The sequence below is a fragment of the Aspergillus chevalieri genome, chromosome 5 (genome assembly GCF_016861735.1).
Source record: "Aspergillus chevalieri M1 DNA, chromosome 5, nearly complete sequence".
Taxonomy (NCBI): domain Eukaryota; kingdom Fungi; phylum Ascomycota; class Eurotiomycetes; order Eurotiales; family Aspergillaceae; genus Aspergillus; species Aspergillus chevalieri.
In genome coordinates this window covers 1,331,652-1,354,165 of record NC_057366.1, presented here as the reverse complement: position 1 = coordinate 1,354,165, position 22,514 = coordinate 1,331,652, and the positions used below count along the sequence as shown (strand labels likewise).

General features: G+C 49.5%; 8 protein-coding genes and 2 non-coding genes across 10 annotated transcripts; 3 read left to right on the top strand and 7 right to left on the bottom strand.

Moving 5' to 3' along the window:
- Positions 1-3,584: 3,584 nt before the first annotated feature.
- On the bottom strand, positions 3,585-3,860 carry MET7_2 (folylpolyglutamate synthetase; the record flags this gene model as incomplete). Its single annotated transcript, XM_043280184.1, has 1 exon — positions 3,585-3,860. One exon carries the CDS (start codon positions 3,858-3,860, stop codon positions 3,585-3,587), a length of 276 nt encoding a protein of 91 aa, XP_043137789.1.
- A 39-nt stretch (positions 3,861-3,899) lies between these two features.
- MET7_1 (folylpolyglutamate synthetase) lies at positions 3,900-4,205 on the bottom strand (the record flags this gene model as incomplete). Its single annotated transcript, XM_043280183.1, has 1 exon — positions 3,900-4,205. One exon carries the CDS (start codon positions 4,203-4,205, stop codon positions 3,900-3,902), a length of 306 nt encoding a protein of 101 aa, XP_043137788.1.
- Positions 4,206-5,055: 850 nt separating this feature from the next.
- Positions 5,056-7,727, bottom strand: vtc4 (putative vacuolar transporter chaperone (Vtc4); the record flags this gene model as incomplete). The annotated part of the gene is made up of 4 exons (XM_043280182.1): positions 5,056-6,768; positions 6,833-7,078; positions 7,175-7,649; positions 7,723-7,727. The coding sequence occupies 4 exons, from the start codon at positions 7,725-7,727 to the stop codon at positions 5,056-5,058; spliced, it is 2,439 nt and encodes an 812-aa protein (XP_043137787.1).
- Positions 7,728-8,634: 907 nt separating this feature from the next.
- On the bottom strand, positions 8,635-11,788 carry ACHE_50462S (MCM DNA helicase complex subunit MCM4; the record flags this gene model as incomplete). Its single annotated transcript, XM_043280181.1, has 5 exons — positions 8,635-9,225; positions 9,274-10,466; positions 10,524-10,595; positions 10,649-11,458; positions 11,518-11,788. 5 exons carry the CDS (start codon positions 11,786-11,788, stop codon positions 8,635-8,637), a joined length of 2,937 nt encoding a protein of 978 aa, XP_043137786.1.
- A 401-nt stretch (positions 11,789-12,189) lies between these two features.
- Positions 12,190-12,277, bottom strand: ACHE_t50008S. Its single transcript has one exon. It is a non-coding gene; the product is annotated as a tRNA-Gln (tRNA).
- Positions 12,278-13,184: 907 nt separating this feature from the next.
- ACHE_t50007S lies at positions 13,185-13,272 on the bottom strand. Its single transcript has one exon. It is a non-coding gene; the product is annotated as a tRNA-Gln (tRNA).
- Positions 13,273-14,157: 885 nt separating this feature from the next.
- On the top strand, positions 14,158-17,901 carry ACHE_50461A (putative DUF221 domain protein; the record flags this gene model as incomplete). The annotated part of the gene is made up of 3 exons (XM_043280180.1): positions 14,158-14,327; positions 14,399-16,806; positions 16,865-17,901. The coding sequence occupies 3 exons, from the start codon at positions 14,158-14,160 to the stop codon at positions 17,899-17,901; spliced, it is 3,615 nt and encodes a 1,204-aa protein (XP_043137785.1).
- Positions 17,902-18,561: 660 nt separating this feature from the next.
- rmt2 (protein-arginine N5-methyltransferase) lies at positions 18,562-19,836 on the top strand (the record flags this gene model as incomplete). The annotated part of the gene is made up of 1 exon (XM_043280179.1): positions 18,562-19,836. The coding sequence occupies one exon, from the start codon at positions 18,562-18,564 to the stop codon at positions 19,834-19,836; it is 1,275 nt and encodes a 424-aa protein (XP_043137784.1).
- A 188-nt stretch (positions 19,837-20,024) lies between these two features.
- PHB2 (prohibitin subunit PHB2) lies at positions 20,025-21,129 on the bottom strand (the record flags this gene model as incomplete). Its single annotated transcript, XM_043280178.1, has 4 exons — positions 20,025-20,348; positions 20,406-20,761; positions 20,822-20,890; positions 20,949-21,129. 4 exons carry the CDS (start codon positions 21,127-21,129, stop codon positions 20,025-20,027), a joined length of 930 nt encoding a protein of 309 aa, XP_043137783.1.
- A 390-nt stretch (positions 21,130-21,519) lies between these two features.
- On the top strand, positions 21,520-22,434 carry ACHE_50458A (putative polyadenylation factor subunit CstF64; the record flags this gene model as incomplete). Its single annotated transcript, XM_043280177.1, has 2 exons — positions 21,520-21,571; positions 21,620-22,434. The coding sequence occupies 2 exons, from the start codon at positions 21,520-21,522 to the stop codon at positions 22,432-22,434; spliced, it is 867 nt and encodes a 288-aa protein (XP_043137782.1).
- Positions 22,435-22,514: the final 80 nt, after the last annotated feature.

Genomic DNA, 22,514 nt, shown 5'->3' with positions numbered 1-22,514 from the left:
ATCAGGGAGATGGCACAGAAAGATATTCATGCCATTGATAAAACGGACTTGCTATCTATCTACACCAAAATCCAAGCCCATGCGTTCTCCAAGGTCAATATATTAAGTGATTTGCAGCTGCCTGTCTTATTCCATTCAAACCAGAGAGGGTGCTTGCAGAACTCCACGTCAAGATGAAAACACCAACACCACCATCTTCTTCAAGCAGCAATCAATCCTTTTATTTAGAAGACACCAGCCAATCTGTATCAGTTGAATCAGCAGAAAAAGCAGACTCAATATCTTCGAAACCAGTCTCTATCTTCAGTTGTTGCGGAACAGATGCTTGGAAAGTTCATGAAAAGCGCAGAAGTTGCAATGCAGGATGCTGTTCTATTAAGACAAGAAATCTATCAGATTTGCATATTAAAAGAGCATCAAAAAGAGAAGAAGAAGATTACACGAGCCTTTATTCAAGATGGAGGGAGTTTAACTGGCTCTGAGGGCCAGCAAAGATTGGAGGGAAGGGAGACGAATGAATCATCATCAAGGCCATGGCAACCAGCACAATGCAGTAATGGATTTTCAGATATCTGGGGAATCTTTGTAGGATTGTCGTCGAGGAAGATGACGCGGGTGGAGGTTGGTGTTGGGAGGGGTTGATATTCATATTTTGTGAAGTGAAAGTTGGACATTTTCATATCACATTATTATTTGATTATACACGGCGCAGGAAAGGTTTAAGTATGTCAGTGACAAGGCGGGGTCAGGCTGAAATGCATGTCCATTTATGTATGTGATCAACGCTCATTTGTTGTTTATATGGCGGAGTGCCATAATTCAAAATGAGCCACATCCACAGTCGAGTAGGGACACTGAAGATTCAGTGAGTTGACATGGATTCTGCGGACGCTTGTGCGATAGGAGTATTGGATCCGGGGAACTAGCTGCTGGGATGAAGTGAAATGACCATACTGAATTGTACTGCTGGCAACATGTATGCAGTCAACACTGTCAGCTTGTAGCTAATTTTCTGAGTAACTAAAAGCCTCGGCGAGGCGTGACTATGCTTATTCCATTGGGAGAAACCAACGATGAATAAAGGAGGTTGGAAACTTCAAGTATATAGATCAATAAAAATACAGGTCCATGAGATACAAGTTAATGCCGGTCTCAATTTCTATATAGCAAGACAATTGCTTGATCATCAAGATCCAATTCATCGCTCTGTAAGTCAGGGTCAAGTCGAAACAATTCAAGTTAGTACACAAATTCTCCACGTACGGATATCCAACCTGCTGGCGTCGTCATATACAGTCTCAATCAGAGCTTCTGCTGATCTTGACTGCCAAAAAAAACTGATTTACTGGTTTTGCAGCGTTGCTTGTCTTTCAATGGTATCCGTCTTCGGTTGTCTTATGTTCTCGCTTATGGAAACGATGCTCTCAAGCATATGTCCCCGTCGAAGTGCAACTCCCCATATTCTATGGTCCGTAGAAAGGTAATTACGGGGCCTGACAAAGACAATGAGCAGTTGTTATAGCGGTACAGCTCCTCTCGAGGTCCAATATCATCTCGGCCAAAAAAAGCACGAAGTCTAAAAATCATCGGCTTCTTGAGATTTTATAAAGTCAGTAACAAGGGGTAACATTCCTGACTGTGGTCTCTCAATCCCCCCTATGTCTTTTCGAGTTATACTTTGCTCCGATTATTTAGCATGAAGGATCACCAGCCCCCAGTGGTCTTCCTAGGTGTACGGATAGTACGGCTTCCTCTTGCTCAAATGTATCAGTTCCTTGAATATATCCCATATGTTTTTCAACATCCGCAAAAACGTCGATGGAATTAATTGGGAAGTCCGAAATTGATTTATCCCTTTATAAGATTATTATTCACCATCTCAGATTAGCATTATGTTATGTCCCAGATCTTACAGAGCGGAGAACAGCATTCTTAGTGCCAGGTTGGTTCATCGACCAGCTGGCTCGACTTTATATTCCTCATTTTATTGGCGTAATAGTCCGTCATGCACTGGAATCATTGGCTATTCCGTTCTTTTTCTAGGCCGCTTGTTCCTTCCACTTATCTCCGTACAAGCACTCCCCTGAGTCCCCTCCCGGTTTTGAGGCGATGTGGATGGTCCAGCCGGTACAACGCCGTGTCAGTTTTCCCATACGGGGCGCGGCCTGTCCTTTTTAGTGCCATTTATATCTTTTTTTAAACTACTCTCTTTCGAAACTAGACTGCTCGATGAGCTTCTCATATGTTTTTTCCACCCTTTTTAGCAGCTACTCCAGTATCATCAGGCGAGAAAGAGGACTGTGGCCATTCTGCTTTGCAGAGTTCTGTGGCTTGCTAAGGCTCTGGCATCTCTGTAGTTTTGTTTTGGTTTCGTTCAGCGGTCACGGTCCTGTCTAATAGCTTTAGTACGAGGTCGTATAACCATGAGATCTCTTAACCAGGCAAGACCAACATTGAAACCAGAGATCAGATACACTGCATTAGGGACATCAGTCCGCGGTCAACAGCATTCTGTTCTCGATTATATTTTAAAAGTCGGGACATGAGGCGATAATCTCGAAGTGTGACTACGCGGCCATCAGCAAACTGGTTGGTGCCAGCTTCATCTGTTGGTCTTGCGAAATATAGCTTCTAATAAATTGTAGCAATCACTTCTTGTGCGCAGCCAGTCCAGCATAGCCATATTAAGCTTCAGACGCAGCTGAGGTCATTTCTGCTCGCAAATCTCCATCGCTGATTTGAACGTCCGGCTTTGTTTGAAAGTCATGTATCATTGTTGTTGTTTAGAGCACGGCGTCCCTCGATTGAGTTGGTATGGGGTCAGAGTTGCCTGGGAATTTCAATTTATATCAAGCCCAAGTAAAAAGCAAAGTTCTTTCGCGGCTCCAACTATTCCAACATGTTGGTGCATTCACTTGGATTCGATTTCATATGCCAGCATTATCGGTACAACACGCCTCCATGCACTGGTCAGCTGATTCTATACAGTGGCACAATAGATCGGGCCAGTGGTTGTTCTGTTTTCACGTCAAATATGATGCTTTACTTTGGGTAGTTATATATAAGATGGAAGCTCTGGAGAGAGCTTGTCGGGAGCAAAGTTCAATGCTGGCTGTTGTATGTTGTAAAAGCAGAGAGTAGCAATAAGCCCTATAATGGCCTTTTCTCTTTTGATGAAGAGTATGCATTTCAGACATTACCACGTTCCCAGACATTGTAGCTACATAGTCCGGGTATCTCAATGACCGCTGCAGGTAGCATATTGCGTGAAGAGGCCATGAAGTCTGCCATTTGTCAGTTTATATGTTTCTGCTATTCTCGGCTAATAGAGAGGCAACGTACCGGGACTGTATGAATTCTCTTTGTATATCACGTTCGTACAAAACAAGACGTATTGGAAAGACGTCTTAAAATGGTCGTCCAATGTCTGATAGATAGTCCTGAGCAGCGAGACAGCATCTCTGCTCTTCGACTGCTGATTAAAAACCAGCACACGAAGTGTGTCTCTGTCATTCCTGCGATATCTTCCCAAACCACAACGACGCTACTTCCAGACTTGCCTTTGTGTGCGCGCCGTCCAGATGCTAGTGCTGCTGTCCACTTCTCAATGCTTCACACCTACCTCTCCAAACCGCACTTTCCAGAGTCTGGACGAACTCCACCGGAAGGCTCTGCTGGCCAGGATCAGTTGCAACACCCAGTTTCTCCAGGACAGTATGCGCAAGTGCAATAGCCAACGATGCATTCTTTCTCTGGAATTCCTTTCCAGGCCGGATATCCACATTCTGCCGCAGCAGCGCAGGACACACCCCAACCCTACTGAACCCCCTCTCCACAGCCCTTTGCTCAAGAACCTCCATAGCTTCGGGCATCTGGCCTACCGTAAAATCTGAACACCCCTACTTAAATATCCCGCCCTTATGCCACACGATACTACCAATCGTATCACCCAGAAGATTCACATGATCAATCCCCAACGTCATAACTCCAGTCACAGCAAGACTCTCAAAAACATTCGTCGAGCCATTCTCGCCTTCAACACTAACTTCATAAACAGCAACATCAACACCCTCTCTCATAGGCAAATGAATCGACAACGGCGTCAGAAACCGGAAATATATCGGCCTCAACAACGGATCAAATCCGTCCCGCGCCGCAGATTCCTCGAGCGCATCCCATACCTCGAAGGGATACTTCGTAAACATGTCCTCGGATATAGGCTGCGAGTTTATCTGGATTCGCTCGCGCACGGTGATGAGGTGCGGGGATGTGTAGAGGCCGGTTTTGCGCGGGAGACAGGTAAATGCGTGGTAGCGGGTGAGGATCGAGTTTACGAGGGCGCAGGTTGTGCCTTTGCCTTTTGTTCCGACGACATGGACGACGTTGAGGCGGTTGAAATTTGCTGGGTTGTATTATGATTGGGATTCAGTATGCTTCGTTTTGCTTGGGAGAGACAGGGGGACATACAGTGTATCTATCCAATAAGGGATAATCACTTCCTCATTTGAGGTACGTCGGCTTTGCCTAGTAGCTGGCGACGGAGTTCGCGTTTTTCTTGAGAGTCGAAGCCTGTCTGGCTGGTGTTTAGTCGATGTATTAGGTGTGAGTGCTTGCGTGGTAGGTATAAGTATAATGCTTAATGGTTGTTGTTTCTCTACAGTTTAAAACCTGCTCGAACCAAATGCATTCGTGTTATTTACTATGCATACCTCAGGTATAGTCATGACTTTATATAGGTTGGGTTGGAAAAATTTCACCAAGTGCAATTCGGCATGCAATGAATCTACCTGTTCAGCCGAAGAATGGATGGCTATGCGCTGCATCGCCAATTACAATTGGTACCGGTGGAGTGTCGCATGGCGAACCGTAGCCCGATATTGGAAGAAATGTGCAGAGCTGAAGAAGTGGGAGGGTGATCGGCAGCTGTTCAGGTAGCCACATCCAATTAAGTTCTCAGCTCTGATATGATTCCTGAACAATAAAGAACCCATGTCCCCGCATTGTTGAAACATATATATTGTTGAAAAAAATTTATACTCAGTCCAAAAAGACAAATCATAACTCGTCCCCTACCCGACCATATCCCCCCTTTCCGAAATTATGGTCCGGCGCCGTGAATCCTCCCTGTCGAACGCGCAATGCAAAGTTCGTCAGAACCGCCAATACAAGACCGACGCCCAGGACAGTAGGGCCCCATTTTTCATAGTATACACGCTTGACGTCGCGGCGCTTGCGGATTTTATCCACACGCCAGATATATAACACGAGACTGTACAAGAGGGCCAATGCGGCTAGGATGGTGAATGCCCAGGACGAGGATAGGGTGATGTAGTCCTCGCCAAAGTTGAGAAGGGTTGCCGAAATGGTGCCCAGGATGATCGAAAATTCGAGCCATGACAGGAATGTCCGCTCTGCGGCAAAATAGACCTTGGGTTCGACACGAACAGGCACGTGGATACGTTTACCTTTGGGTGCCTCGAACCTCTTCACTGTGCGTCGATCTCCAAGAACCATGATTCCACGCTGCTCAGGAGGAGGCATATTTGTCGGCGTCGGCCGCGGAATGATGGCTTTGAGGCCGCTTAACACTGCGTTTCCAGCCTGTTCAGCGTGGTACTGGAGCAGCTTCTGATAATAATATCTTCCCCCCACCCTTCTCGCTTCTTCCAATTCATCTGAGTCCATGAAATCATCATCCGAGTCGTACAGTGGATAATCCTCATCACCGGGTAGCGGCTGTGCAGCGACACGTTCCTCGATGTCAAGCGCATTTCCATCGGTGTCAGCAAATAACCCAAGTCCATCACCTCCGTTAGCTTGATCTTCCAGTCTGCGCCTGTCATTCTCCTGTGCTTCGCCCGAGTCATCGTCCGACTCGTCATCCTCCTGAGTTTCGTCGTTGCCAGACATTGATGTACTTGCCAATGGCCGCTGGATACCAAAGCGGCGTGTTGCAGGCTTCCGAATGTCGACATCCATCTGCGGCATCCAAAATGGCAAGAGATTGATGTGGTCGGGGAAGAGGGTGGCTGTGCCATGGATGAATTTACTGTATTTAGGAACAGCTTCGACCAGATGGCTGGCAGTCAGGTCCCTGATCCATTGAGGGGGCTCCTGTCCGGCTTGGGTTTGGAGTTTTACTTCCAACACGGCATAAGGGAATCGTTCAACGTCCTCAGGGGGAAGCTGCTTGAACGGATAGTCTACCCCGATGTCCATGCGACGCCAGTTGTTTCCTGCACGTCGACGTCCAATATTGTCTTCCCGGGTCATGGTCAACTCGGTATCGAGCGAGATCCGAACACGAGCATCGCCAGGAAGCTGGAAAGCCGTTCGATGGTAGAAGGACCGGGTGACTGGTACGAGCCTTCTTGTGATAACGCGGTACTGAATCTCTCGGGCCAATTGCTCCAGGTCGGCAATCTCCGCTTCGCTCTTCTTCCCCTCCTTGCGCATCTTGTCAAAGACGGCGTCCACGGTCATACGACCCTCGAGGAAAGCATTGACATGCTTTTCTTTGAGAGCGAAACGCGCCTTGACTGATTTCTCGCCAGTCCAGTCTTCGCGGTGTGTCTTCCGTTCGACGAAAATCTGATCGCTCTCCATGCCTCCATACCAACGCAAACGAATCGCCTCGGCTCCTTCTGTCTTCTTAAGACGGCCCTGGTATAACTCCCAAGTATCGGTGTTGTCATAGTATATGGACGAGATCGCGGTATCCTTTTCTTCGAATTCTTTGCTAGGGTTGAAAACAAGAACGGGGAGGTGCTGGATAGAGAAGTCAGCTCGAAGCCGCCTTTGTGTTGAATTGAGAAAAAGCGAATTCGCGTACCTTGAGAATGATCAATTTCAATTCTGTGATATTATCAGGGTGGACCCAGTATTTCGTGGTTTGGCGGACAAAGTTTTGTTGAGACCCTCCGGCGGCGGCATCTCCCTTGACTGGGTTTCCCTTGGTCCGGACCAAATCGTAAAGCTTGGAAAGTTTTACAACGAAGGCATCATAATTATCTCTGAAGAAGGGCTTAGCGTTAAGGCGTGCGGCGAAGACGGGTCTCAGGTGCCAGCCGGTTTGTTTCTGGCCAAGTTAGCGCACGGACAGCAGTTGGGCTGAGACGCGACAGGAAAAAGAAAAACGAGAAAAAAATGGAATGGGAAATAAAAGCCAACGTACATCATGCTTCTTGATAATCTTCTGGAACCCAGTATAGTTCAACTGGGTGAATTTAGCCAGATCATGAACATCAGCAATGATATCACTCAAGACCTGCTCGAGGAACAGAAAATCCTCATCGGACGGAGGCGGACGCGTAACGGACCGGACACTCGAGCGGCGGGCTCCAGAAGGATTCCGATTACTTTCCAGCCTCGAGATGACATTGTTCACGTCCTTTTCGCTGGCCTGGATGCGCCGAACAATCTCCTCACTCTTGATCCTCTGGAAGTTAAAAACCTTGTCGAGGTCGTCCTCCAGCAGGGAGACGAAACGCTGCTCGTCATCTTCGGTCCAGGCTTTGCGGTCTGGTTTTGGGCTTTCGGGGGTTGGTTCCTGGACGAAGTCGGTCTTGAGGGCTTTTTTCAATTCGTCGTAGGCGATGTAGTACCAGTAGTACTCTTGAATCATAGACGAGCGGAGATGTTCTCCGAACCTAAGGAACAAGTAACCAGTTAGACGTGGCCAATTGAGCATAGTTGACAAGAATGCTGAATGGAATGACTTACCGCATGATGGGCTAGCCGGTTGATGACGATAGCCCAGCTGGAGGGAGAGAAAGGGATCACAGATTCAACAGAATATACGAGAGAAATCAAACAAGACAATCAGTTTGTACAATCAGTATCCGTTCCCTATACCACAAATCTTCGTCAGAATCAGAATCGGAGAGAAAAGAAGAAAGAAGAAGATGACGGCAGAAGAGGAGAGACTACGTCCAGACCATGTGATCTGGAGTAGCTGCCTTCCAGATACGGTTAGCGCAACCGCGGATCGACGGGGTTCTTTTGATATGCACTAATAACGTCAACTGACTTGTCACTAACGTCTTGTCTATTCTATGTATTCTCACTCTTTTCGCTCTCAATTGCCTCAATTCTCTAGGGAAAAATCTCTGTAAGCCAAGTATCTATTCGAGGAATTAAATTACGACACGGTGCCCAGACAGGGGTCCCAATTAGCCCGTCCACTGCTATCAATACCGGCCACTCACAGTGGCACGTGCTCATCGCCGGTGGAAAACACTATTCCCAATCAGGACATGACCGTGAATCCGGCAGGCCACCCGGATTCACCCCCTGCTAGCCTGTCGCGAATACTCCAGGCCCTGCTGTATACGGCGTGTCTCCACAGCATCTAAACCGATAAGTTATACTAGACTACGGGAAATAAATGAATTACAAGGATGTGATAAAAAGTACCATTACGAAGCTCGTTGCTAGTAGTTATAACTTATTTCCACCAACTCCAGCACACCGGGTAACTAATCTGGCAGGTACTTTATACATATCCATATCCATATCCATATCCGTATCATTCATTGATAAAACAAAATATAACATCCTCAGCCATCATTTGGTTATTACTGTAATGCATAAGATCGTGGTCACATCATTCCAATCTTTCTATCCCTGAGGTGACTACGGCAGACGTCCTCCGCCAACACGGCGAATGCTGCGGCGTGCACCATCGCCAACAACACTTAGAACACCCTCGGTTTCCAGAGCTCGCACGGCGTCCGCAAACTCGCCGCCATCCACAGGAACACTGCTCTGGTCACTGAGGACCTTGTACGCCTCCGCCCACCGGGCAGAGCCGCTGCCGCTACTAAGCTCATCCACCACAGAGAGCAGACCGCGCTTCAGCGCATCGCGTTGGCGACGCTCACTGGCACTCGTACCCTCGGTCAGCAGACCCATGTCGATGAGACCAGTGCGCTGGTCCGTGGCCGACTGCTTAATGGCCGAGCGGATCAAACGCACAGCTTCTTCCACATCGTCGGCGGTCACTTCCTCGGACAGACGCATACGGGCGTGGGCTTCTGACAGGCGAATCATGGATTCTAGCTGACGGGTTGTGGCGGTGATACGGCGGTCTGATGTACGGATATCGTCGCCCAGCTTGCGCATGTTCACGTAGGCGTCTGACAGCACCTGGCCTGCCGCTGGCGTAAGGACGGGATGCACCTTGTTTCTGGCATAAGTGATGTACGCCGTCAAGAATTCAATGGGCTGGGATAGAGGTTAGCATGATTCTATGGATGTTGCATGTGTACTTACCAAGATCTCCTCATCGCTCGCGTTGTCGGGTCTATCCTCCAAATACATGTTGACCAAGTGCTTCGCCAAACGGCGATCCTCTTGCTCATCAACACGGTCCAGCACGAGATACACCAGGTCAAAACGAGACAGCAGAGTCGGAGGCAGGTCGATGTTCTGCGGAACAGGAATGTTGGGGTTGTATTTACTGCCGATAGGGTTGGCAGAGGCCAGGATACTGGTTCGCGCATTCAGAGTCGTGATGATACCTGCCTTGGCAATGGAGACAGTCTGCTGTTCCATGACTTCGTGGAGAACAGACCGCGTAGATTCGTTCATCTTGTCGAACTCATCAATGCAGCAAACACCACCGTCTGAAAGGACCAAGGCACCAGACTCGAGAACCATCTGGCGGGTTTCCGGGTCACGGGTCACGTACGCTGTCAGACCGACTGCCGAAGATCCCTTACCACTGGTGTAGACACCACGAGGGGCGATTTTGTGGACGTATCGGAGAAGTTGCGACTTGGACGTCGACGGGTCACCGCACAGAAGAATGTTGATATCACCACGATACCGCGGGTTACCACCCTTTTGGAAGGTCTTGTTGGTGCCTCCGAACATCTGGAGGAGGATACCCTTCTTCACATCATCCATTTCGTAGATACTTGGCGCTAGCGAACGAGAGAGAAGCTCATAGATATCAGGTCGCGAGGCAGTACGTCTGATCTTCTCTTCTTCTTCCGCGGTAATCTTGCGTGTCTGTTCGGAATCACCAGCAGCCTGATCCTGCAATTCCTCCTCGACGGTCGACACATCGATACCAAGCTTCTTGCGGTCCGTCTTTTGAACGTGAAGCACATCGATATACGTCTTGAACAGTGCTCTCTGTGTGCGCTGGCGCGGGTTCACCCGCACGGGGTTGCATCGAAAGATACCAGTCACTTCCACGCGATCACCAGCCTTGCAAATGTCCACCAATTCGTCGTACACGCACAGCGAGACCGAGTGGGGAGTTTGACCGTCGGGGACGTTGTCGGGAGTCTCCTGCAGTTTGATAACCTGTTTGTCGGCAAAGGAACACCGGTTGTGGATGATCTGCATCGAGTTTCTCGCCTGGCAGACCTGGCGCGGGCAAATGGTGGGCTCAGCAATTTTGCCACGGTCAATGTCGACCTGAGCACCGTGGTTACAGATCTGGCAGCGGAAGAATGCTAATTGGGAGTCAGTTATTTGTATTCTCCTTTCAATTTAACATGTTCTAGACTTACCCTCTTTCATATCCGGAATGATAGGGGTCGTTCGGATGACCAAGCCTTTGATGCTCACCAGCTTGTCCATATCTATAAACACGTCAGCCAAAGTCACAGATAATGCTAAAATGGGGTTCACAGACCCGCTGGGTCAAGCTCTCTCATGTTCACTGTGGAATCGAGTCCAAACGGCAAAACCTTGTAAATCTTGGTCTCGACTTCCGCGACGAGATCAGGGATCTCTGGCTGTAGCAGAGCGTCAGAGTCCGCGTCTCTTGCATGAGCTTGAGGGCGGTTGCGGGCTCGCAGCTGATTCATTTCCCTTCCTGCTAGCTCGACCATCACATCCTTGACACCCTGATCCATCAGAGGAATGATTTCTTGAGGGTATGATTGAAGCTGATGCCACAGTTTTAACGTTGACGGATACGCCTTGAGGTTCTTAGCATCCAGGTTAAGACTGGTGACACCCAATTGACGCATGGTATTCAGCATGCTGATGTATTCCCGCTCCTCTGCGGCATCCCCCATTATACGAGTCTCATCCTCCGTCGCACCCTCTGCCCACAGACGGTACTTGGTGGCATAGTTGTAGAGGAAGTTCTTGAAGGCATTGATGGAGTCTTGGAGCGCGATGTTTGTACCCCAGATAATCCGGGTGGAATCACCGCCGAGAACGTCGGCCTCCGAGGTACCGGGATTAATGTTCGAGAAAGTCGCATCGGATTGAGGCTCTCCATCAGCAACAGGCATTCCATTACTATCGACAAACAGTCTCCGCCGACGGCTTGGGGTGGAACTGATCCCGCCAGAATTCAGATCATTGCGGCGCGATGTGATGCCGCGATTGGATCTTGAAGAAACGAAAAGCCCACTGCTGGCGTCAGAGTGCAGACCGCGGGATTGAGCGCGCGTTGGACTCGAACTGGCCATGTAATTGATCGGGGAAGAATCTGATAAATTTGTAAGCTCGCGTCGCTGCGCTCGATTCAACGTTGGTGTAGATACATACCTCGTATGTTTGATGCGTTCCCTCGGGGTGTCGCATCACCAGGTTCATCCATTCTAACGTCTGGTGTCTCGGCGCCGTCATGATTTCCTCTGGACGGAGAGGATTGGAAAAAAATAGGAGACGAGGCCGGCATCGCTGATTCTTCTCTCAGACGTCTCGACGCTCGCGGGGTGGTTTGCTCCTGTTGCTGGCGAGACCGTGTTGAGCGGGCAGGGGAGGCAGTGGCCGAGTCCCTCGATTGACGGGTCCGGCGTGACGCTGGGGACGACATGGTGATAATATATATGAGGCCGGTCGGAATGATTTGCTGTCTACTATGTGATTCAAAAGACCGACCACAATGGCAGCGCGGTGATGGGTGGAGAGCGTTGGTGGTGGTGGTGGTAAAGTTGGCTGTTGCGGTGGATACGTCCTTCGAATTCTTTTTGGTGGACTCGCCCAACGCGTTGCTACGCGAGGGACGCGTTGATTGACTGCCATTTTCGGGTAGCGCGTTAAAGTCAATATTTCCCTAAGCGGACTAGCGTATGTCATTCTTGCACACCAAACTTGCGTTTGATATTCAGACAGATGATTTGATTTGAAGATTGGTATCATCAAAAAATTACTTGGAAGCTGGAGCAGTAAAATTGAAAAAAAAAAGGACATAAAATATCGAGTCAAAAAAGAATTAGCTCCTACCCGGATTCGAACCGGGGTCACGGGAAGATTCTGATAAGGTTATCAAAATCCCAGATGCTAACCTCTACACCATAGAAGCGGCTTATTCTTCGGTCTCTCCAATAGCAATCTATGACCAAATGAAGCTTGGCCAAACGTTTCCGGGATCTACTTTCACTTTTGTCGGATAATCCGCCATTGAAAGGAAATTATATCTTTGCTGCCGTCCCGCACGAATGGTTATAATTCCAACAGGATCAGTATGTACGTGGGTGTTATCTGTAGCCATTGTGATCGCGCCGCATAGCTTGGTTCCTCCATGTAACCCAACCGAAAGATAGCCCATAATATCCTATGATACTGCTGTCTCTGTATCATCAGCTGAGATGGTATGGTTTAATCCTGCATGGTTGGAATATGCGTAGATATTTACAGGTTGGCTCATTGGTCCAAAATCAGGGTGAAATGGCGCAAGTCGGCATGGATATATCATCGTTTGCACCAGGACTGGGCTACCAATCTGTTCCGTATTTACCGCTCAAAAAACACATGCACATCGTGGCGTCTATTGGTAAAACATTACCTCTCCATTTCTCTCAACCGGAAGACTCCGTAGTGGATGGTAAATATTAGTATCAGTCTTGAAGAATTAGCGCTCCGACTAGAACACCAGCGAAGGCCCGGCAATGACACCATAGACGATAGGGCTCTTTGACCGTCTGAACGGACTATTGCTTTGAGAGCCGACCAAATTTATCTGCTTGGTTTTTCTTTCAGAATCGTTCGCTCCTTTATCTTCTTCCTTTGTACGGAGTCCCGTGTAGCAGCGCCAGGCGACCATGCTACACTATTACCTTGCTACTTGTTTCAAGTACTGTACAGACATACACCATTTCGATTGACCACAAAAACAAAATCAAAAACTGTCAACAGAATCGATAAAAATTGGGGGGAAAGGACGACGTGCAGATTACAGAAAAAATAAAAAAAAACAAAAACAAAAAATGAGCTCCTGCCCGGATTCGAACCGGGGTCACGGGAAGATCTTGATATGTGTATCAAAATCCCAGATGCTAACCTCTACACCACAAGAGCGAAGTTCGCCACAAAGGTTTTATATCTTAATATAAGAAATATCTCTACCAGCCACATCCATACCTATCAGCATGTGGGGACATCAGCAGGCATCCATGAATGCCCTGAAGAACTCCTGAAACGACAACGCCACATCTCTATGTATGTAGCTATATGTTCCTCTTCCATGTCGTAACTCTGACAGAGAAATAGTGGAATAGTAGAAAGCAGGCCACTATATATTTAGGCGCCCATACAAAGCCTAATACATACAAAGATCCCCTCACAGCCGCCAGGGACAGTGGCAGTTACAACACCCAGACGTTTCACTAGGCGCCCTGATGTCATCGATCGACTGTACAGCGTATTTTTTCCTATCTTCAGGTACTGTTACAGTATATTTACAGTATCCAATCTATCTCACCTATTGTAGCCCCTGGATCGAACGTATCGTGTAATTCCAATACAGGGCTCAGCTTCCTGTTCGTTGGGCGCCTCAAATCTTCCACTCCGCTATTCCCAATGCGGTAAGGCCGGCGCGACGTGCTTGTCATGGCTCCATTATTATCTTCGATTCTTCACCCTCACTTTTCTTCTTTTCTCTCCTTCTATGTGTCCTTTTGTCTTTCACATTGCTCCCATTGTCCAACGCAGCCTCTTTCATGCAGTGAATGGACCTGGGATGCAGTTCTCTATATGACAATTGTCTCCTTTGAAATCGTGGGTGCTCTGGCTGGTCTGGGACCCCCGTGACATGTGTTGTTCGACTTTCTCGTCTACCTATGCTGTATAATTGTCTTTCTTCTCTCTCCTTACTAAATTACTGCATAGCGCCTTGCATTCAGCGACTTTGTCCCACCTTTTCTCTCATTCATTCAAACCGTTGAACGGCCGTGGAAAGCCAAAATGGCTGCCCCCGATTTGGGAACGGCCCTGGAGCATGCTGGCGGCACCGGTCAGAAAAATGAAGGTGTTTCGATTTCGAGTTTCCTGGCTTCATTGGCCACTGCCATCATCGTTTTTGCAGTCGAATTCCTGCTCTTTTTGCTTCTCAAGGGGAAACTGACCCGCATATAGTGAGTGATGGGCCAATCATTCTTGGAATTCTCGCCGAACCATGGCTGACAGAACCCCAATTACTTCATAGTCAACCCCGAACGTACCTCGTTCCCGATAGAGAACGTACCGAACCATCCCCGCCCGGTCTGTTCCGTTGGATCGTTCCCGTTTTCCGCACTTCGAGTACCGAGTTCATCCAGAAATGTGGGCTGGACGCCTACTTCTTTTTGCGATACCTGCGCATGCTTCTGAAGATCTTCGTTCCTCTGGCAATCTTGATATTGCCGGTACTTCTCCCGTTAAACAAGGCGGATGGTAAAGACCATAATTTCAAGAATGGGACAGCGGGCGGCCACTGGAACGTCACTGGTATGGATCAGCTGGCGTGGGGAAATGTCGCTCCGGAACATGTGCATCGATATTGGGGGCATTTGGTGATGGCGGTCATTGTGGTTTTATATGTCTGTGCTGTGTTCTATGATGAACTCAGGGGCTACATCCGTCTCCGACAGGCTTATCTGACCTCGCCTCAACATCGCCTACGAGCATCCGCAACAACTGTCCTGGTGACCGCCATTCCGGAACGCTGGCTCAGCGTGGAGGCTTTAGACGGCCTATACGATGTTTTTCCCGGTGGTATTCGCAATATCTGGATTAACCGGAATTTCGACGACCTCAACGAGAAGGTCAAAGAACGGGATGCACTGGCCCTGAAGCTTGAGACTGCAGAGACGAACTTGGTTATTAACTGCAAGAAAGCACAGATCAAGCGGGCGAAAGCGGAGGCGAAGAAGGCAGGGGAAAACGCCAAAGCCGTAGGCAACGAGGAAAAGGCGGCCACCGATAACCATGCATCTCAGTTCGCAATGGGCGCTGGAATCAGCTCCGGTAATCCCCATCAAGCGCACACTCTGAACCAAGTCTTGCACCGCCCGGCTTCCGGAGAACGGAAACGCTACAATCCGTTGGATCCCGCGATGTACGCGGCAGAGGCAGTCGGACACGGTGTCGGTAAGCTGGGGAAATCGGTGTTCGGTAGCCTCAGAAAGGCTGAGCCCGGGGGAAACGGACCATCCATCCCAACCGTCAACCCCGTTCCGGAGGGCAATGAAGCCGGTCCTGCCCAAGTCAGCGCAGACGATCATTCCGCTGCAAGCCACGAGGACCGTCATGAAGAATCAGATGTCGACAGAGCCTACACCAACGAAACAGGCGGTGAAACCTCAAGCGCCACAGTCACTACTGAGTCCGGCCCCAAACTGAAAAGGCCTTTTTGGAAAAGTCGGGTGTCCGGCAATTCAAAAGTGAGCAGCAAGACGGAGCCTGATGAGTATCCCCTGACAGGTCCCGAGTCTCCCATTGGCAATGCAGAAAGTTTACGCTCAGACGGAGCTAATACACACGATGATGAGAAGGCCAGAGGCAAAAAAGGAAGTGCCCATAAAGAAGGTGATACCGAAGAAGGAAACGAGTACCCGCTTGCGTATAATGAGGGGCTTGACAACGAGGAATTTGGCGAGCCCGTGTGGAAAAAGTACATCAAGCAAAAGGATCGCGAGACGATGCGCCTGCCAATTTTCGGCTGGAGCTGGATGCCCTCCCTTTGGCTTATTGGGAAGAAAGTTGATACAATCGACCATTGCCGGAAAGAAGTGGCTCGGTTGAATTTGGAGATCGAAATCGACCAGCAGAATCCCGAGAAGTTTCCCCTGATGAATTCTGCCTTTATCCAGTTCAACCACCAGGTCGCTGCGCACATGGCATGTCAGACAGTCAGTCACCACGTTCCGAAACAAATGGCTCCTCGTATTGTTGAGATTTCCCCCGACGATGTGATCTGGGACAACATGTCTATTAAATGGTGGGAACGGTACCTGCGGACCTTTGGTATCCTTGCCTTGGTATGTGGCATGGTCGTTGGATGGGCTTTCCCCGTGGCTTTTACGGGTCTGTTGTCTCAGTTGACGTACCTGGAAGAGACGTTTCCTTGGCTTGAATGGATCGACACGATGCCAGATTGGTTTATTTCTGCCGTCCAGGGTATTTTGCCTCCACTGTTTTTGGCCATTCTGATGGCCGTGTTGCCTCTGATTTTGCGCTTCCTCTCGAAAACGCAAGGGCTACATACAGGTATGGCTGTCGAGCTTACCGTGCAGAACTACTTCTTTGCATTTCTCTTTGTGCAGCTGTTCCTGGTTGTTGCGATCTCTTCGAGTTTCTCAACTATCATCAACCACGTTACAGATGTTACCAGTTGGCCAGAGTTGCTTGCGCAAAACATTCCCTCATCGAGCAATTACTTCTTCTCTTACATGATTCTCCAAGCTTTGTCGGTGAGTGCAGGAGCGCTGGTCCAGATCTTTGGTCTGGTGAGCTGGTTCATTCTCGCGCCGATATTGGACACGACCGCCAGGACGAAGTGGGCACGGACGACGAATTTGAATCAAATGCAGTGGGGGACTTTCTTCCCGGTGTACACGACGCTTGCGTCTATTGGTATGTTCATTCCCTAGTAGTCTTGAGCCAGATGATCGCTAATCGTTATTATGAACAGGCTTGATTTATTGTGTTATTGCTCCTTTGATCTTGGTCTTCAATGTGATCACGTTTGGTCTCTTCTGGTTCGTCTACCGGTACAATACGCTGTATGTCACGAAATTCCGCTTCGACACCGGCGGTCTACTCTTTCCCAAAGCCATCAACCAGCTTTTTACAGGTCTCTACGTGATGGAGCTCAGTTTGATTGGATTATTCTTCCTGGTCCGTGACGTCGATGGCACGGTTGCCTGTGAGGGACAGGCTATTTGCATGATTGTGGTTATGATTCTTACAGTCGGATATCAATTCTTGCTCAACGAGGCTTTCAGCCCTTTGATTCGGTATCTGCCCATTACGTTGGAAGACGACGCAGTTCAACGGGATGAAGAGTTCAGCCGCGCTCAGCGAGCTCGATTAGGCCTGGATGATTCCGACGACGAGAATGAAGGAGAAGAGGAGAAACAGAGGAAAGAAACTGCAGCAAAACTGGAGCGTCAGGGCGAGGAATCTGAAGATAACCATATTGAGCTGAAGACTATCAGGGGTGGTTCAGAACGGCGGGGATCGTCACAACCTGGAGACAGATTGGCACCCCCTCCACTGGGTCCTAGAAAAACGTCCTGGGCAGACCGGTCATCTGGGCAGCGTTCCAAGTACTTTGGAACTCACTCGACCACGTCCTTGCCGAGCGTCCAGCGAATGCGCGAAAATATGGCCGAGGATATAGAAAACCAAGGACCCCTCGCGCACTGCAAACGCCATGCACAAGCCCTCTTTGCCGGAATCCAAGACGAACTGGAGGACCTGACGCCCGATGAACGCGATCAACTCACACAGCGAGCCTTTCAACACGATGCCCTCCGAGCCAAACGCCCCGTGATCTGGATCCCGCGAGACGACCTGGGCGTCAGTGACGACGAGATCTACCGCACGCAGCGCTTCAGCAAGCACATCTGGATCAGTAACGAGTACCAGGCGTTGGATGGGAAATGCCGGACGATATTCACCCGCAGTCCGCCGGACTTCTCGGAGGTCGATCTTATTCAGCTGTAGGATTGGGTTTTCTTCGCATCGCACGAGGTGATGATGTTGCATAAAATAATGTTGAAAGCATTAGCGGTTTTGGGAGTTTTGCTAGCATAAATGGCGTTTTGATTTGCAGTTGCTTTACTGGGATTGTATATATAGACTTGATAGCATACATAATAGTTTGTACTCATATTCTCTGATGGGGTTGAAGCAATCTTGGATTAGCCGTGGAATGATATATATCTGGCTGTGCCCTGATAGTAGTGTCAACGCCAACGTCGCAGAATCCAGTAGTTAACAGTGGATTTGTACTTGTACGAGTGAAATCATCCAACAGCCCTTACATAGCTATAATATGAATATCTGTGAGTCTTGTAGCTAGAAGCAGAGTCCTGGACCATAAATATGTAGTTTGTCGTTTGCGCCGTAGTTATCGATAGGCGGTTCTGCGGCAAAAAAAAAAAAATTGACATACTCAACCATCACCTCTTTTCTGGACAACAGGATTTCAATTCCACGAATTTAGAGGAATATAACCTCTGACTGTCTAAATTTTCATCTATAGACAGTTTTCAACAATTATCGCAGGTAAACCACTTCCCTCATCCCCCATTGCTATCGCAATCGGCAACCCCAAAATACATCCCGACCCCGCTAACAGTCCGCAGACTAAGAATATACAAAATGACCGACCCAACCACCCTCGATGTCAACGTCGACCTCAACATCCAAGAAATTCTCCTCGTCGCCTCCAACCACGACATCCCCAAACTGCGCCTCTTAATCCGCGACAACGCCCAAACCGGCAACCCCGCCAACGTCAAAGATCCAGAGACGGGCTTCACGCCGCTGCATGCTGCCATTGCTGCGTGTGAAGACGATTCCGAAGAGAACAATGCTGTGGATGCTGCCAATGGGGAGGGGCAGGGGCAGGAGCAGGAGCAGGAGAAAGTGAAGCAGGCGGGTCTGGAAACCGTACGGTTTTTGCTGCAGGAAGGTGCTATTTGGAATGATTTGGATTTGAATGATGAGACGCCAGGGTGTCTTGCGAGACGGCTTGGGTTGGGGGAGATTTATGAGACGATTGTTGATGCCGGAGTGCGCGCGGAGTTGTTGTTGAATCGGTTGGATGGGTACGAGCCGTTGATTGAGGAGGAGGATGAGGATGAGGACGACAATGAGGAGCAGTCAGAGCAGCAAGAAGGCGAGACCAAGGAGGAGACGACAGCGGACGACCAAAATGAAGCCGTGCCCGAACTCGTCGAAGCAACCACCGCAGTCACAACAGACGCAGACGCAGAAGTGACAAACACCAACTACCTCAACAGCAACCTAACCTTCCAAAACGATCGCCTCCTGGACGCCGACCACAACGGCGTAATGATGGCCTGGGAAAGCGACATCATGTCTCGCTCCGCCAAGAACCTCCTCCCCACCACGAACCTCCGCGTCCTCAACATCGGCCACGGCATGGGCATCATCGACACCTTCTTCCAAGAACAGTCGCCCTCGTCGCACCACATCGTCGAAGCACATCCCGACGTTCTTGCGGAGATGAAGCGCAAGGGGTGGCATGAGAAGCCCGGCGTTACGATCCACGAGGGTAAGTGGAGTGAGGTGTTGCCGGCGCTGGCGCAGGAGGGGGTGACGTTTGATGCGATTTACTATGATACTTTTGCGGAGTCGTATGCGGATTTCAAGGAGTTTTTCAGTGAGCAGGTTATTGGGATTCTGGAGGAGGGAGGTCGGTGGGGATTCTTTAATGGGATGGGGGCGGATAGGCAGATTAGTTATGATGTTTATCAGAAGGTGGTTGAGATGGATTTGTTTGAGGCTGGGTATGATGTTGAGTGGGAGGAGATTCCAGTGCCGAAGCTGGAGGGGGAGTGGAGTGGTGTGAAGAGGGCGTATTGGGTGGTGGACAACTACCGCCTGCCGTTGTGCAAGTTTATGGACTAAATTATTAGAGCACAGCTAGAGAAGAGAAAGCAGTTGCCATGATGCTTCAGATAACTATTTATACAAAGACCATATTTCACTGTGTTCGCCCACCCCAGGACGACATTAAGCGCCGGTAAGAACGAGATTGCCGGATCATAAACCAAATAACATCACAGTTTTTTGTTCGTTTACGCTTCAAATTCAGCTTATTTCGTATCCTCTGCACCCGCATTGACGTTCAAGCCCAGACCCTGTGTGTCCAGGTAGAGCTTGTTGCGGCCGCCGTTGTCCTGCAAGATACGGGCAATGTTCCGGGCGTTCTCGATCTTCCGCAGCTCGATGTAACTCCTGTTTTTCTTGATGGCGTCTCCGATAAGCTCTGCCGAGCGGGCCTCACCCTGAGCGCGGACAATGAAGGCCTGCTTCTCCTGACGAGCCTTGTCGACTAAGAAAGCGGCCTGCTGGGCCTCTTGCTGAGCGACCTGCTTCGATTCGACGGCAGCAGTGAATTCGGGCGAGAATGTAAGGTGCTATAACGCATTAGTAATCTATTCGCAACGTTGTAACCAGAGTAATAAATAGCGTACAGTCAAAGAAACATCATCCAAGGCAATGTTGAAACGAGCCGCTCTGCGGGCGAGGTTATCCCGGACTAATCTTGCAACGTTCTCACGCTGTGTGATCAACTGACTGGCATTGAACTGGGCGACAACGCTTTTCAACACTTCGTTGACGATTGATGGCAGGACTCGTTCGTCAAAGTCGGATCCGAGAGTCCGGTAGATCTGCGGAAGGGCGTCCACTCGCGGTCTCGACAGGACACGGCAGGTGATGTTAACCATTTGAAGATCCTTGGTACCGGTAAGAGAGGCAATGTTGCGCGGCTTTGCACGGACGTCGTAAATGATGGGCGTTTCGAACCATGGGATACGAAGATGCGTTCCTAGAGGAGACACTCGTCAGTGCCGTACGAGAACCCATTGTTCCGACAGATTATCCATACCTTCGCTGTAGATATCCTTCTTCACACCACTTACTCTCGAGTACTTGATCGCGCGGTGACCACCGTCAACTAGACAGAATTAGCAACCAATTCGTACATAGCAATACCGCATCCATAGGTATCTCACCGTTGAAAAGCGAATTCGACAGAGCCCATACTCCACCACCAACTAGAAGAGCTGCCGCCAGTCCCAATCCTCCGCGACCCCCGCCGCTAGGGAGACCGCCGAAACCGAAACCTCCGCGGGCTCCACGTTGTTTTAGGATGAGCTGAAGCCGCTCCCACTGTTCTCTTGGATTTTGAGCCATGATGGCGATGTTGTGGTTGAATATGAGAAAAGGTCGTACCGCAATCGGAATGACGGCCGCCGTTGTAAAAAGGACGTTGAGGTTCGGAAGTGTCATCCACCGCCTTGCTATACTGCCGATTTAATTATTCACCACCGCCTGCTGCTATGAGACAATACCGGCTTCACCTTTGCAGAGGCGCGACGCATTTTAATCTCGACAACGAACGACTTACTTTTACCTTATTCTTCGGGGATTTTGGTTTGCGAGAGTTTACGGATTGCATTGCATACAGCGACTCATTTATTATCGAACATCGCCTATTTGTGTTGCTCCGACCAACTCACTGCCGCCGTTAATCCACTGCTTTTATCATCAGCAAAGCTCTCTTGAGCACATCTATATCGCAAAATGGCACCAGAAAGAGGCGGAAAGAGCGTATTCCTGGGGAATATCCCCTACAGTACGTATAATCCCGCAAATCCTATGGTACAGTCACTAACAATCCCAGACCTTACGGAGGAACAGGTCAAAGACATCCTCAGTTCCGCCGGCACTGTCACGAAATTTCGTCTTATGATGAACCCTGAAACAGGAAAACCCAAGGGTTATGGATTCGCAGACTTCGCAGACGCAGACGCAGCCGCATCAGCTGTCCGTAACCTGAACGACTACGAGATCATGGGCCGCAAGATTAGGGTGGACTGGCCGCACAACAACGAGAAGGATTCCGTGCCAGAGGACTACTCGCAACCGTCACAATTACCGGGACAAGATATACATATGGGCGGCGCTCAGCAGGGTTCCGCGCCCCTGCCACCGTTGCCGCCGGGCGTGGAGCTTCCGCCGCATCTGGACTGTCCCAACGCTATCTCTCAGACGCTCTCCTCCCTCCCTCCTAATCAGCTTCTCGATGTCCTCGCGCAGATGAAATCGCTGGTTATGGCAGACCCGGCAAGAGCGACGGAATTGTTGCGCCAGGCTCCACAGCTCGCATACGCCATCTTCCAGGCCCTTTTACTCATGAATCTCGTCGACTACAGTACTCTGGGCACGGTTGTCGAACAAGCTGCGCAGCCAGCTGCAGCAGCTCCTCCCCCTCCCGCTCAGGCATTCCAGCCTTTCAGTGCAGTTCCCACGCCCCCGATGGTGAATCAGCCTTTTGTTCCCCAGGCGACGCCGCAGCCTGCTGCTATGCCAGGGCAAGAGGAGCTCTTGCAGCAGGTGCTTACGATGCCGCAGTCGGCTATTGACGCGCTTCCTCCTATGGAGCGGAGCCAGATTATGCTTCTACGACAGCAATTAATGCAGAGTGCAATGAGGTAGCGGTTGCATTTTCTTTGTTTTCTATCTTTAACTCGATCTAGTCGTTTTTGGTTCTCGCTTTTCGTCGTTTCAAGGGCACT